This window comes from Chroicocephalus ridibundus, chromosome 3, assembly GCF_963924245.1.
Source record: "Chroicocephalus ridibundus chromosome 3, bChrRid1.1, whole genome shotgun sequence".
NCBI lineage: Eukaryota > Metazoa > Chordata > Aves > Charadriiformes > Laridae > Chroicocephalus > Chroicocephalus ridibundus.
Genome location: NC_086286.1, coordinates 63,299,567 through 63,316,000, shown reverse-complemented (window position 1 = coordinate 63,316,000; position 16,434 = coordinate 63,299,567). Strand labels below are relative to the sequence as shown.

General features: G+C 37.0%; 1 protein-coding gene across 6 annotated transcripts in view; it reads left to right on the top strand.

Moving 5' to 3' along the window:
* ADGRG6 (adhesion G protein-coupled receptor G6) overlaps nucleotides 1–16,434 on the top strand; it is a 111,889-nt gene that overhangs the window by 82,028 nt on the left and 13,427 nt on the right. For all 6 annotated transcript variants that reach the window (XM_063329454.1, XM_063329450.1, XM_063329451.1 and 3 more), the window contains 8 exons: nucleotides 1,955–2,095; nucleotides 5,173–5,289; nucleotides 6,420–6,465; nucleotides 8,241–8,347; nucleotides 10,675–10,802; nucleotides 12,144–12,412; nucleotides 14,004–14,118; nucleotides 15,190–15,473. In XM_063329454.1, the coding sequence (XP_063185524.1) occupies nucleotides 1,955–2,095; nucleotides 5,173–5,289; nucleotides 6,420–6,465; nucleotides 8,241–8,347; nucleotides 10,675–10,802; nucleotides 12,144–12,412; nucleotides 14,004–14,118; nucleotides 15,190–15,473 (1,207 nt within the window). The remainder of the gene's footprint in view (nucleotides 1–1,954; nucleotides 2,096–5,172; nucleotides 5,290–6,419; nucleotides 6,466–8,240; nucleotides 8,348–10,674; nucleotides 10,803–12,143; nucleotides 12,413–14,003; nucleotides 14,119–15,189; nucleotides 15,474–16,434) is intronic.

Here is a 16,434-nt window from a genome sequence, read left to right as displayed (position 1 = left end):
TTTTCACATATTCATATTCATAGACATTTTGGCTAAAATGTCTTTGAATTAATTTTATTAGAAATTTTTGATGATTATAAATCTACTTTTATTTAGCTCTCTTAATGATGAAGCTTAATAGCTGATTGTCCTTTGATTGTTATCAAAGGAACGTTTCTTCTCCACATTTCATCCTGTATTTATGGAAAGAGGAAAGGAAAAATTCTGAAGTCAGGTTTGGGATGTTTGCATGTATAATAAGAATTACCATCTGTGGCTTGAGGACATCCAGGAATTTTCTTACCCTGGAATCATTTATTACAGCACTGTCTAAATAATCATAAAATCCAAACTCCGTCAATTTATTTATAATGTTCCTATTGGAACATGAGCTTGTTCTCAGACTTTCACATTTCCAACAGCTGATTGAGAATTCTTAGCATCCTTCCTACCAGAAAAGTCTGCAGCAGCTGTGGTCACTGTTTATATTTTCCATACCTATGAGGAAAGATACTTGCTATTCCTGCTGGAGGGAGATTCCCTTGTGAAAGCCCAGGTTTTTCACCAGTGATGTGATGATCTATCTCAGGCTCAGCAGGGAGCATTAAACTCTTCAAGCTGTATGTCAGAATGTTTCCAGATTTTATTTCATTTTTTTTTCTTAAAGTAGATATGAAGCAAATGTATCCATGGCAATTTGGAAAGATTCTATTTCAGTCCCCTGTGTCTTTATGTTTCTTGCCAAACCTTTGACTAAGTTAGCTTTTGGTGATTCATATTATTAAATTGTTCCTGTAATATATCCATGCTTCTTTATAGAAGCCTCTTCCACTCTATTTGCAGACAATACCTAATGGGACATCTTTATCACACACACACACACTTTCTGTTTAGTGTGGCAGAGTTATCTTTTGAAAACCTTTTATTCAACTGCATTTAGCCCTGTCAGGAGATATCTCTGAACCACTTCTTACCATTTTCCAAGGGTGTCTGTTATTCACAGAAACTCAGTGAAAATTTAGAAGTTAAATAAATCTATCAGTAACCTATGGTTTTAAACTTTCTATTAGCTAATGGTGCTTTTAGAATCATACAGCTGATGATGAGAGGCATAAATCCATAACCAAGTTGCCTCTGGAGAAGTCAGGAGTGTGAGTTTCCTTATCTCACAGTAAAATCCTTAAACCCTTCTACTGTAGAGCCACTGTGAGATGTCTTGCTCCCCTTCCTTTGATGGGTAAGGTGGCACACCTCGAGTATGCCATGGTGGGAAAACGTGCAGTCACAGAATTGCTTGCTGTCTGGTAGCTAATGAAATCCAGGTTTGCACCCTCATTTATTTCCTGCTCACTTGTTACATCTCTGTGCTGTAGAGGGCTTTCAGCTCTCTGACACCTTGCCACTATAGATTAAGCTTATATTGATGGCAGAAGGTGTCTTTTTTGTGCTACATAGCACAATAAATACAGAGAGGTGACCCTAATCATTGTTTTAAAATCTCCCTTCTGTAACAGAGAAATGAGAAAAACTCGTAAGAGAATTAATTCAGACGTGCAAACCAAGGTGAATAATACAGCTCAAGAAAGAAGGATTCAGAGCATATTTTTCCATTCTCAACATTTGTTGGTATGAGGAAAAATATCTTGAAGGCTACTGAAAATTATTATGAGTGCCATTATTGCCATCTCATTATTTCCAAATCATCATTATAGCAGTGGAGGAGTTTGTTTGTTTGTTTTATCTAATACCCTTCTGTAGCAGAAGACTGATCTCATGCTGGAAACGTGGGAAAACCTCCTAATCCTTTTTTGTATTTATTTATTGGATCAACTCTTCGTAAGTACAGGTCATATTAGTATCGATTGGTTCTAGTCCCATGTTTTGATATCTTTGCGTAAGGGTGTGAACCTGGTTGCGGGCAATGGATGGTTTGGGTTTTGTCTGAACACGTTCTTCTTTTGTTTTTATTTAACAGATAGATTTTGACAAGGATCAGACAAATGCCTTCGCTTCTGTTGTTCTGCCACCAAGTTTACTGAGGAATTTAAGTCAAGAAGAGTTTGAAATTATATCCAGGGCTCAATTTACTTTCTTCAATAAAAATGGTCTTTTTCAGGTAAACTTTAATGTGTTTGAAGTCATTTGAGTTAGGGTGAGTCAAAGGCAGCTGCTAAAAGTTTTCTGCAGTGTAATCATTTTACAGCATCTCATGAGTTATAGGAATGGGAAGATGATAGCAGATATAGGCACTAGAGACAGTGTTATGTTCAGAGTGATAAAATAGACAAAGTGCCCAAGTTGAATTAAAGTCAGTATTTCGACTGCAAATTCCTGCCACGTGTGAGATAAACTTTTTCTCAGGGTAATCAATGGAAAACCTGGACGTGAGCTGACAATGTGTGCTCACAGCCCAGAACGCCAACTGCATCCTGGGCTGCATCAAAAGCAGCATGGCCAGCAGGTCAAGGGAGGTGATTCTGCCCCTCTGCTCTGCTCTGGTGAGACCCCACCAGGAGTACTGTGTCCAGCTCTGGAGCCCTCAGCACAGGAAAGACATGGACCTGTTGGAGCAAGTCCAGAGGAAGGCCACAAAAATGATCATAGGGCTGAAGCACCTCTCTTACGAGGACAGGCTGAGAGAGTTGGGGTTGTTCAACCTATACATACTAGTCTTCTTTTCATACATGTATTCTCATAAGCACACAGTGCTTTAATATGGAATAAGGATAACAATACTTGTACCTGAAAACTAAAGGGACTCAGGTAGATCTGATTTTTTTCTCCTTTGGGTCCCATAACAGAGCAATTATAAATATTTCCTATGTGGTAGATGCCAAAAAATTAGGAAGAGTTTGCAGCTTGGAAAAAAAAAACTAAAAACCTATTTTGAAAAAAATAATGAGTTAATTAAGAAGGAAACATTGTTTCATAGTGAACTGTAGACTGAGCCTCAGAAGACTTGAGTTTGTTTTCCCATTAGTATTTCAAGTGACCTTTGGCTCTTGTGCATCCGCAGAACTCTGTAGTATTGTATTGTCCCTATATTATCGTTTTTATTGGCAGAGTATCCAGATTCTTCAGATAATCTAGGCAAGAAAATACCCATGACCCCCAGTTGCCTTCTGAAATACACCCCAAAGTATCTTTAACTATTTAAAATAGTCTTCATTTGAAGCCTGCTTTTGAGAAAAACAGGATGGATATATTTAATAAAGAAACCAGACTACAGATGTCGGCTTGTCATAACGGCATGAAATCATATAAAGACAGAATGTGTCCTTTACTGGTACTGGAATGTGTTACTAATTGATACTTAATAAGTCATTGAAAAGCAAAAAAAAAGGTAAATTTGCAACTAGAATTCCTTCCTTTTTGTGTGTATGTTTTTCAAGATATTCATAGATAACATGTTCAAAACAATTAATTCAAAATGTGTAAAACTCACATTTTAGTAAGTCTAAAACTAAAGTCTCAAAAAATAAAGTCTAAAATTAAATTGATCCCCATGATATCTTAAACTCAATAACTTTATCTATTAGTATAAAAGTATTTCATAAATTAAAAATTAAAAGACGGGTATATGTAGTGCTTAGGCATATGGTTGAGTGATGGGTTTTGTTAATGCTAGGTTGATAGTTGGACTAGATGATCTGAAAGGTCCCTTCCAACATAGGCAATTCTATGATTCTAAATATTTTTATTCCAACTGCAATTAAAAAAAAATAAATCCCAGTGCTATTAGCTGTATTTAGTATAAGACTTCAACATATCAGTGAAACATCATACTTCACATCATTGGAGGGTTTTTTTTAATTACAACTGAGAGAATGCTACTAAGTTCTTTCTTGTCATTCATTAAAATCTGATGGTTACATTACTTAGAAGACTATATGAAAAATTGATGTAAGCTATTCATGTGGGATTCATTTCACCAAAAGTAGGTGTGTTCAATGTACATACCTATGCCAGAACTTTTGTTTATAAGCTGCCTTCAAAGCCAGTTGATGGAAAAGAATGGACCCTTGGTGGTAGGCAGTAGGTTTTCTCTTGTTTGAATGCTCAAGACCTGTCTTGAGGTTCTGCTATTTCATTCCTCTGGAATTTTTAAGTTTTAAGGAAATTATGTCTCAAAGCTCCTGTATACTCTGTAAGTACTGTGTTTGAAAGCTCTTAGATGTGGTTCCTAGGAAACCAAATATTCTTCTCAGGGTAACATGCACTTAATAACTGAAGCTATTCTGTCTCTCATGAGTGCTGGCATCTCATGAGCCCAGTGCTGAGCTGATACCAGACATCTTGTCAGACTAACAAAACCCCTGTACTGAAGGACGCAGGAGCATTCAGGAGTTTGGCAGCCCAGATTTTTGTGGGAAAAGTGAGTGGCAATAGACTTTGTTTGACCTAAGATCTGCCACAGACAGTGACCAACCTTCCCAGTTTCCCATAAGGCCAACCAGGCAAATAACTATGCAGGCTTCAATGGAATTTTATCAAAAGCAAATAGTATTTCCAAAGCACTTCCAATTTAATAAGTCATCAGTTTACAAGAAAAACTTTTCTTTTGGAAAATTCTCAACCTGCTACTATTTCACTGCAGGTTAGAAACAGCATTGCTCAGTGATAAAGTCAGTCTTCTATTTAAATGCCCACCAAATAAGACTTTGTAGAAAATAATATCTCGTACATTATGTAACATTGCTTAAAATTTTTTTACTAGTTCTTATTCATTGTAAGATGGAGGATGATTTAGCAACTATACACAGAAAACAGGTTATTCTCCAGAAACTTTGCATCGACTAAAGAGGACAACGTTGACAGTAAGATAAGCGAGCTAGTTCATTCTTGTTTAGGGAAATGAGCTAATCATATCATGGGTTGTTATCTGCTACATTGTTTGAGTTATAATTTTGTTGTCATCAGACATACTGATTAAAAGGTGAATTTATGCCTTCTAACCTCTCTCTATAATTGTGCCTATGTATGTTTATGACTATAAGGAAAATAGGAAAACTTCCATGAGACAAGCCCATAATTTGATTTTATAAACATAATGTTCTTATATTGCGTGATCAAAAGTGTAGAAATGCTGACAACTTATTTATTCTGGCACGCTGCAAAAATGAAACTGTGTATTCTGGCTTTTAAGTTATGTGCTGTGTAAGCATTTATTGTATTTTTCTGAATCTTTCAAAGGATGCAGAAAATCCTGCCAATTTGACCAGTTTTGTGGTGGCATGCAGTATTGGAAACATAACCATTCAGGATCTTCAGGATTATGTGAAGGTTACAATTAAGCATACCAAACTTCAGGTAAGACAAGACTTATTATTCAGAACAAGAGACATGCATATTATATATGGTAAAGACTGAGCATACAGCCTGACTGATTTGGATGGATTTTGAGTAAGAGCATAAACTTAAATGGAAATAAAAACATGAGAACAAAAGCAAGTAGGCAAAAAGTGAAAACAAATAACATCTCCCATCCTGACACATTTCTACTCCATTCATGATCTAACATTTATCTGAAAGATTATTGATTCTGCCACGTGGAGGCAATTTCTGTGCCAATAACTGTAGGCAAAACCTCTGTTCATGACCATGTTCATGACCAGTGACACAATTTATTACACTGAAACTTTAGAAAGACTTAAATTCTTTGATCAAACATGAATTGCTTTGTTAATAGTTCCCCAAGTTATGTTGTTGTTATGTGGCTTTCAGCAAAGGAAGAAGGGACAGAACCACATTGTTAAAGGATGACTACAATTAATTTAGGGAAATACAGACCAAATGCAACCTTTTGGCACATACTGTTTCAGTTAAAAAACATGTGAGCTTGACTCTGTTCTCCGACATGTTGTCAGTACCTATTCCAAAAAACACCAATAGCACTAGAGAAGTTACGAAAGAAGATGTTAAAGTGCAATACCTAAGTAAAATGTTTATGCAACGAGAAACTGGTTTGTAATTCTCACAGTTCGATTAAATTTATCCTGCATTTCATTATAATGTTTATTTTAAGGTCAGGCAAAACAACATCCACTTAGGTTCAGCAGGTTTTTGCACATTTTCAAGGCCAGTTACATAGATGATTCACTGAGAAGTCCTGAGGAAGTCAACAGTAAAAAGTATTTAGACTGTGTAAAGACATCATACTAATGGATAACTTTAGTGAGACAATAAAACTTCATTATTTTGAGGATGTGGAAAGGGAACAGTGCAGGGGAACAGTGCTCTAGATTTTATAATCTGGGCAGATCTGTTTTTCCAGCAGAATAAGTAATAATTTGACAGTAGGCAAAATTTCAACAGTAGAAATGATATTTATTCTTCTGCTGATGAAAAGATATGTAGTAAAACATCTGTTGTAAATATATATGTCGATGAGCTTTATGTCTGAAGATGTATACAAAGTCTACTTTTGCATGTGTTCTTAGGAAGATCCTAAGCCTACCTGTGTCTTCTGGGATATGAACAAAAATGGTAAGTATAAAAATACTGTAATTTATTTTATGTGAGGAATAAAGGTATCTAAGTTTTAAAATTGGTCAGTCTTGGCCATTTTGCTTCTTAATCAATCCTTGCAGAACTAAATTATGTCTTTAGGCTGTATCATTTTTTCTGGTTAGTACAGTTGCTTGTAACAGCAGATGTTAAATATTCTTTTAAAAAGTATTTTCATGTAAATTTGTTTAACATTTTTAATTTGTAAATTGTTTCTCTACTTTTCTATATCTGATAGTCATTTTTCACTGATCTGTCTGTATATGCAAATTAAATAGTAATGCTACTCAGACATATGAATAGAATATGAACGGTTCTTAGCCATGCTTTTTAACTCGTCACTTTTAAAGTGTTGGGTTATTTGATTTTTAGGTTGTGCCTGTTACAAAACTTAAGATTTTTTTTCCTGTGGAAGAAGGAACTACATTACACAAACTTCATCTACTTTGTAAATGGATGACAGTCAGCATGATGAGGTCCCATATGGAGAGACACATTAACGAGACAGCATTTTAGCCCATTCTTCATTGCTACTGCCTAACCCGTGTGTGATGTTACACTCAGGCCTTTCATCCTTTGCACAGACAAAGCCATTCTCTGGGATGACTTTCCAGATCCTTCTATTTTAGAGATCACTACTGAGATGTTACTCTTCCTTACAATGAAACAGATAGAGTGAAGAAGTAACTGTCCTTAGCAGGGTTGGAGGGGTTTAAGTACAGAGAGTCTTGCAAGAAATAAATTTACCATCCAAAGTGGTACTTCAAAGTGGGAAATACAGACAGGAGAATTGAGGATAATGCAGAAGGATAAAAGAGCGCCAAAAAAAAGAAGAATCTAGTTAAGAAGCTAAACTTAAGAAGCACATCAAAGGAGAAACACACAGGGAGGAAACTATTCTCAGTGGCCGCTTCAGTGGGAGAGAGTTTCAAGTGGTTTTGGAACATGTTCACAGTCTCTTGAGAGATTCTGTCTTGAATTTGAGGTAAAGTTATAGGGCCAGTCAGATAATTTGCTGGATTTTGCCTGGAGTTGGTCAAAAATGTCTTTAAGAGTTCAGAGAATATGAACTATATCACAAAATCAGTTCATATTTTATCAGGGAAAAATGAAAGGGGAAGTAATCAGAAATACAAATTTGACTTTTTAACATTTAATTTTTAAAAACAAAATCTTTCTACTTATTTTTCAGAATAGCCTTTTCAGGTGGGGTGATCAGGGGATAGCTTCCTTTATGCTTTTTCTTAAGGCCACAAAGGATACTTGTGATTACCCGCTCGAACCTCCCGCGTTCCATGCTGCAGAGAGGAAGGGCGGCACCCTCTGCTCCTGGGCCATAAATGCTTGCATGTGCCTGGGGATACGTGAGTAGCAGGGAGGCAGGTGCAGACATCACATCGGCGTGGTAAAAGGGAGTTCTAAAACCATCTTATTGTTGGGCTAAACTAAGGTGTGTCTTAATGCGTGATCCACATAGTAGGTCTTATTCATCCCTCATTAAACAAAAAGCTCTCTACCTTTATTATAGATCTCCATGTATTGCTTCTGCTCAGTAGGCCATTACTGGGACACTCATCTGGTGTTATTCTCTGTAGAAACTAGGAAATCTGACACTTGCTTTTTGCCTGATCGTTCACTCGTTCAATTTGAGAAAGCATTTCTGCATTTGCCCAAGACAAAGTGAGAAATCTGTTAAAAGAGGTGGTGGTATGAGTTTGTTGAAAGGTATGGTTTCTCCCATTTCATTTTCACAGGTGGCAATGGTGGTTGGAACCCTGAGGGCTGCCAAGTGGACGCAGAGTCCAATGAAAATGAGACAGTTTGCTTGTGCAACCACCTCACGCACTTCGGGGTCCTCATGGTAGGCAAACTCACTGTTCACCAAGTTACCTTCCTTAGAAATGGCAACACAACTTTTGTCTTGAGTCAAGACAATCCTCATTTTTATTACTTGGGGTGTTCCTTTTGTACATGGTTTTTAATAATAATACATCATCTTTCCCCCTGTTGTCATAAAGTTATTTTTCATAGCAAAATAACTAATGATAAGGATTCAGGAATAAGGTAATGAATAAAGTTAGTAACGAAAGCATGTTATTATTATTATTATTATTATTATGTTCTTTACCAGTGGCTAAGTATTATAAAATAAAAAGTAAAATATGCCTATAAAAGTATTCTATATTTTGCCACTAAAGACCTGGGGTTGAGACTTCTGAGCGATATTAAAATACAAATAGCATATTATAACATCCAACTTCAAAGTTGAGGCATGGCTGGGTGAAAAAGAAAGTCAGGGACTGTAAAACCAAAGCCCGTACTAAGGTTCCCATTAGCAAAACAGAAAAAATGTATTAAGTCCTAAGGTGCAGGGGGTCCCTGTCATTTCCCTTAACGATATAATCTGGCCACTGAGGGCTGGTACAAAATGTGTAACCCGTACGCTATCAGAGCCTTAAGCAAAGTCTCCAGTCTGGGCGGCTGAGATAGGTAGGGCATAGAGTATCAGGGAGATGAAAGAGGGAACCATACAAAGCACTTCAGCCTCGGTAGCATCATTCCTCTAGCATTAGGTGCCTTCAGCAATTTGCATGTGTGAAGTTTTCTTTAAGACTGAAAAATACCGATGTGGAAAAGGTGGAATACTGCTATCTTTTTTCAGTATTTGGTGATTTTTTTACACTCAGTAGTGGGCTGAAATGCTTCTTTCCATCTGAAATTAATATTCTTTAGCCTCTAAAACATACCTGAAGGAAAGATGTTTGCTCCCGATCACAGCGATGCTGTGGAAATATTTGGGTTTTGCTTTAACTTGTTGCAATGACACATAGGATATAACCACACAAGGGAGCCGCATGCACTGACTTTTTCAGCTTTGGCCTTCCAGAGCCTTCTAAATAGAGCTGCTCTCTTCATGTCATGCTCAGATGTAGATATGAAAAAGCCACAAGCTTTTTGTCTTTTTGCAAGCTAAATTGTGGTCTTGTTTCACTTTTCATCCTCGAAAGGAGAAAAAAAGGGCTTTCTTCAGGATATATTCAATGAGTCCCTTCTCTTCCCTGAATGCTTTTGTGGCAGTGGGAAATAAGGCAGAAGTTCTTTGAATTTGGGCTGTGTTCCAATAGATTTTTACACAGTTTTGGCCCTTCTAATTGCTTTCCATTTGAATAATCTTTTCTGACTTTAATTTAGATATTAAATTATTTTCAAATAACACTCTCTTTTTGTATATAAACAAACTGTCGTATAAGGTTGGGGCAGGGTGTAAAAAACTGCATACAGCGCCTTTCTTTTCCTATGAAGAATGGTGTATTTTGTAGCATTTTCTTGGTTTCTTTTTGCTGGATAGATTTGCTAGGGACAGCAGTGACACTGACTGTAGAATGGACACCATTATATGTTAGTATTTGCTCACATTTACTCCACAGTAATATAGATCCAAAAAGTCTCATTTTTTCTTCTCCTTAAAGGAAATAACACTGGCATTTATTCTCAGACGGTACTATGTGGCAATTACAGTTGGACAGAAAACTGGAAAAAAAATCCTCAGAATGTTCCTGCTTCATTTCCAATTTTTTTTAAAATGTTGTCTTTGTCACTATTTTGCTGACCATTTCTATTTATAACTGTAGTTTGCATGTCAAAACAGACCATAAAACCAAAAAGCAATATCTTGCCCTTGGTTTCACCCGTAGATGATTAGCTACATTGGCTCTTATGAACTTGTAATAAGGAGAAATGATGTCAGAAACTCTCCAGAATGTTGCACGTTTCACTATTAATACTTTTAAATTACATTTTCAATACACATTGAACTTAAATATCTACTTAAAGTGAGTTGTCTACAAGCAACTGAACTAAAATGTTTGGAAAGGGGAAATCTTTCCAGGGAAGTACATTTGAATTGCTGGTACTGAATTATAAGGGTCAGTATCAGGCTCTGTCTATCTGCTGATCACAGCAGTTATAATATTTAAAGCACAATGTTTTCAAGAGCTATGGGAAGGAAGTGAGAGGTGTAACGACTATAGACTAAGTATACTCTGCAAACATGAACCCTAATGTCAGGGTTATAGTGGTTTTGCCAAAGCGCTTTTGAGTTTTACTTGACAGATTACCAAGAAAAGTCTTGTGCCTGTGGAAAAGGTGTTTGCTGTAACTGATGCCTCTTCCTCCTCTCTCATGTAGGACCTTCAGAGAACCATTACACAAATAGACCCACAGAATACCAAGGTCCTCACCTTTATCACTTACATAGGCTGTGGGATATCTGCTATATTTTCAGCTGCAACTCTTCTGACATATATTGCATTTGAGTAAGTACTGGTTCTGTGGAAAACATCACAAAGGAAGTACCTGTATGTGATGAATGAAATAAATTAGTTATATGGTTGGTGTGGTTTATTTGTCTAGGAAGGGAAATCTATGTTGTTTTTTTTTTTTTAATAACTGCAAAATCGTGGTCACAATGTTGTTAGTGGAAATTTTTTCACGGGGACATAAGTTCAGGCTTTTTCCTCCTGTTTCCAACATGTTGTGCTGCTCAGCCTGGGCAACAAGGCTAATGTGTCTCAAAATTTTTCTCTTTTGGGGGTACAGTGTTCTCTAGATTCTAAACAGATATGTATTATTTTAAAACCCACAACCAGGCTTTTTGTAAAAAGAAAACAAAACAAAACTTGCCTGTGTGAGCAAAACAAGTCATAAGTATAAAAAGAGAAACTTCCAATTCAAACAACTATGTTCTAAAGCCCTTCAGAAGTAAGTAGGAAGAGAAATAAAATTAAGACAAATTGTGCAGTTCTACAACAACTTCAACAGCAGTCCTACTGAAATGGGAAAGTGACTCAAGGGAATGCAAAAGTTTTGAAGTGATACAGTTCTCTGAACAGGGAAAAGAGAAAATGAAGTCATGTCAACACAAAGGAATCATTCTGCCTGTAACAGGACAGGACAGAGTAGCTGCTGAAGAAGGATAGTTTGCTGGGGGGTGAAAAAGGGGGTTTTCGAGTTCTAAATATCTCCAGGGATTGCATTCCTATTGCGTTACCTATGGTATAAGGTTCTGGTCCAAGATGGCAGAAATTGTTAACTTGCCCCTCAGCTCATGCACTTCAATGTGTATCAGTTAAAAAAGAAAATTTACTTGATCTTCAACCTTCCTAAGATTCTATTATTAAAAAAAAACAACCCTCAAACAAACAAACAAACAGAAAACAGCACACACTGGACAATATATTCAAAAAATTAAGCAAAGATTTACATATAAAATGATCAGAGATGAGTTTCTGGTCAGCTGTACTTTGAAAATTTTCTTTTCATTTTCTTCAATTTTCATTTGAAGTACAAAACACATTGTATTACATTTAATTTGAAAGTTTTTTTAATAATAAATCAGCTGCTAAAATATTGTGGCAGTTAATTAGCTCATTAAGGACCCAAAGAAAGTGGTGGCTTTCCCTCACCACATACAGCAGAAGCCTTCAGTGATACCACACAGAAGTACACATCACTATGCCCTATTGCCAAAAAGGCTTACAGCTAGAAGGGAGATCCCTGTGCTTTTATTTACTCTGTAAACTGGTACACCCAGCTGCTGTAAGCAGCTTGGGTGATTCAAGCCAATTAATCATATGCACCTGTATTTCTCTCATTAGGAAGCTGCGAAGAGATTATCCATCCAAAATCCTGATGAATTTGAGCACAGCCCTGCTCTTTCTTAACCTGATCTTCTTGCTTGATGGCTGGATTGCGTCATTTGACATAGATGGCCTCTGCATAGCTGTAGCTGCGCTTTTGCACTTTTTTCTTCTGGCCACCTTTACGTGGATGGGACTAGAAGCTGTTCATATGTACATTGCTCTAGTGAAAGTGTTCAACACCTATATACGGCGATATATACTGAAGTTTTGCATCATTGGCTGGGGTGAGTTCAGTAGATGCAGTATTTACATAGCGTGTATTTTGAAATGATGCTACATAAAAGGTCTCTATCACAAGTGCAGAGCAGAATCAAAAATCAGCATGGCGTTTCCTTCCCCCTGCCACATGGCAGTGCCAGCGTACAGACAGCCCTCCCTACCACCAAGTTCCCCAGTATAATTCTGTGCAAATACACCGTAACTGGCACTCCCCACCCAGAGCAGCTCAGCTCACAGCCTGAGGAGGACTGGAGCGACCAGGTAAACTGGTTTACTTTCCAGAGAGGCCAGAATGGGAGAGGGGAAATGCTAGTGTCACATCAGAGATGGAGAACCGTGGCACACAATGAATTCAGAAACTCTTGCAGTTGCTACAAAGCCTATGGGGATCTTTGCATTAACTTTCAAAAAGCTTTCAATCCAGCTTAAAGTTTCTTGCCAGCTAGTACAAAGCCTATGGGCAGAATCAGAAACAACCAAAATTTCCTGAGCTTCTGCACGGTGTTTAAACCACAGAGAGATCCTGCCTGCCCTAAGCGGTGTACACTGCAGGACTGAAATGGAAAATGTAGTACTGAAAAATAACTGTGAGGCTCAGGCAGCAAGGCTTTTATTCTTCATTTTTTTTCTATATCAGGAATCTGTGCCTTCAGCCTGAAAGCACATATTGTCTTTGAAATAATACAACACAATACAAAACCATTAACCTCATGGCTAGAGCACTGACCTCAGTCCAACTGATAATTGATGTCTTTCCATTGGCAACTAGCATCCTCTTTGGCAACCTCAGCAGAGGACAAGGACTGAGTGGTCGGAAAAGCAAATTAACCTCTTCCCCTTTGAATCTGTTTTGTCACAGCAAGAATAAGACATGTAAATAAGACATGTCAGGAAACGTACGTTTCTTTTGTGTGACCTGTACCTCTCTGCACAGAGTTCTCTTCTGCATAGTTGTCTATCTTCCAAAAATATTACCTTTACCTTATTATTGAAAAAAAAATATAGTTTGCTTGATTTTGGGGGGGACACATTTAAGTAAAGGATACATAATGCTGTGGAAAAAGAGAAGATGTTTACAATCGAGAGAAGCGGTGGAGAAATTACAGGTTCAAGTTTGTGTTCCCCAGTTTCCCAGCCTAATCAAGTGACATTAGCATCTCTGAAAAAAAAAAAAAAAAAAAGACAAAAATCCCAATACCATTCCTCCATTAGATCTTGTTTTTGCGATAGTTCGTTAATCTTTTTCTCACTATATGATGAGAGCCTGTGTGCAATTGCAAATTTAACTTTGGGTAACTAAGGGAGGTTATTTTACTTTAGTTCCCATATGGCATACTAAAATAGCATATTCTACCTTACAGAACATTATGAGGCTTATTCATTAATGCTCATTAAGGGCTTTGGAATTTTTATATATTTGTACTGTTTGAAAAATTGTTTCCTTCTAGTTCTCTGTGCAGTTTTCTGACATAGAACTACCTCAGGATACTCTGTACTAAAGCAACAGGAATGGAGACATCAACAACTCAGCTTTGCCTGGTGATTTTGAAGGTTTAGGAGATTTGAAAGCAAACTACATGTTTTCTTGTGTTACAGGTTTGCCAGCTCTGGTGATAGCAATTGTTTTAGCAAGTGCTAATACAAATGCAAGTAATATCTATGGCAAAGAGTTATACGGCAAAGATGCTAATGGGCAAGGGGGAGATGACTTGTAAGTATTTCTTTTAATCTTTTTCAACTTAGCATTTACAACCTGAAAAAAAAAATATTAACATCAGTCAGATCGCTTTGGAAAAGTCAGAGGTGCATTAAAAAAGCAAAGTGGGGAAAATCATCTTCTAGATTATTTGAATCTGAAGTGTGAAGAAGGTGATAATCTGCATTACCCAATGCCAGGTACAAACACTCCTCTGGAAAAAGAAAAATTCATAAGTTTTGTCATGAAAATAAAATAAAAATACCTGGTTTGTTTTAACTTAAGTGAAAGCTCTATCTTCTAGCTAAGATATTATAAATATTATAAAAATAGTCTCCTTTGTAAATAAACCAGACTTTTGTCAATGTAATTCAACAGCTTTCTATGTTCTCTTGATATCCAGATAATAACCTCCAAATGCCAAAATTTTTACATGACTGTTACTCGTTTTCTGTTCCTTGCCTGGCAAAGCTTCATCATGATAAATAAAAATGTCAGTCTGTATTTTTATTAAAGTATCAAGCTAAGCATTCTAGCCGTTTGCTGCTAGAGGAATAAGCTACATGCTGGCATGACAAGACATGGCTGACTGTCAAATGGCTACCTCAAAGGACTGCCCATCCTGCTTCTTCTTCAGAGATGTATGAGTTGTTCTTTAGCTTGAGTGGCAGAAACTTGCGATTTTGATACTGAAGATCTAAGTTTGCCTATTCTGTTACTAAAGCTTCCTATGCTTCACCCAGATGAACATGGTGAAGCTACTCGTACTGAGTCTAAGCTTTCCATGATGGGATTGCAGTTCCCACACCTAGTATCTGAGGTCAGATTTCCTTTTTAATTATTTTTAACTAAAATGCGGTACAAGCCTCAGATTTCTGACATGACAATACTGTGGGCCGTAGTCACTTAAGATGCCACTGGGCTTCATCCTCTTTACAAACAGAAAAGCGACAAATGTTACATTTCCAAGTATAGCTCTGCATCACTGGTATCAGACATTGACTGACTTTCCTTGGAGTCCTATACATAATTGGAGGATAGCTTGCATTATCTAAAAATGGTCATATTTTTGTATTTTTTTTACAGCTGCTGGATCAAGAATGAAGTTGTGTTTTATGTGACTTGTGCCGGCTACTTTGGAATCATGTTTCTGATGAATGTTGCCATGTTTATTGTGGTGATGGTGCAGATCTGTGGGAGGAATGGGAAAAGAACTAATCGGAGCTTGAAGGAAGAGATCTTGAGGAACCTCCGTAGCGTGGTCAGCCTGACCTTCCTCCTGGGCATGACGTGGGGCTTTGCCTTTTTTGCCTGGGGTCCCTTAACTCTTCCTTTCCTGTACCTCTTCTCAATTTTCAATTCCTTGCAAGGTAAGATGAATTTCTTTTCTGTGAACAAATAATATGTGAGATGTTGCTGTTCTGGGACATATTATGTCCAGTGATTTGACTGGGGAACTCTGTCTGGATTTTCCCTTGATACTAAACCCTCATTAGTTTCCCCTTATGCAGAATAATGATACCAACTACATATGTGTTGAATATCTTAGTTAAATTAATTCATGTTTCAAGGTCTTTTCCATAAAATGCACTGTATTATAAATAGTGCTATTCCTAGCTAACAGTCCACAGTGATCTCTGTTGAGATAGATGCTGTATGACCTTCAACATTTCCTTTCACTGATTATAACAAATATAGGAAGCCTCTTTCCTTAATTTATTCCAGCAGGGAATCTGTAAAGCTCTTAACTATTTTATTAAGGCATGAGATGCTCATAAAACAAAATTTAGTCCATTTTCAGTGTGGAGACATAGCACGGAGATCTGAAATATCCTTTGGTTCTTTAAGGAAAATCCAGCGGCTGTTATAGTCAGCTTATTTTTGTTTCCTTTACTGAAGTTTTGAATATTTTATTTTTCCAACATAGTTCATCCTTCTGAAAAATGCTATAAATTATAATCAAATAGTTATAAATTACAGAATTGTATAGCTGACATTTAAAAGAATTTTCGCTCAGAGATGAAATTTGTGTATGTACCAAATGATGTAAGAATCTCCACCTCCGCTTGCCCTACCCGCTAATAAAATGCAATTAAAAACATAACAAAGAGAAAACCCAAGAAGGTCACGGGAGGGGTATGTGTTATACTACACACGTATTGATACAAAAGACAAATTTGCCTGAAAAAAACATAACAAAAAACAAACCCAGGAATGTCATTGGAGGAACATGTGTTATGCCACACAAATATTGAGATAAAAAATAAATTTTCCCAGGGTCAGCAAAATATCTTCCCTTATGGAAAAAGTACTTAATGTTACACTGTGTGG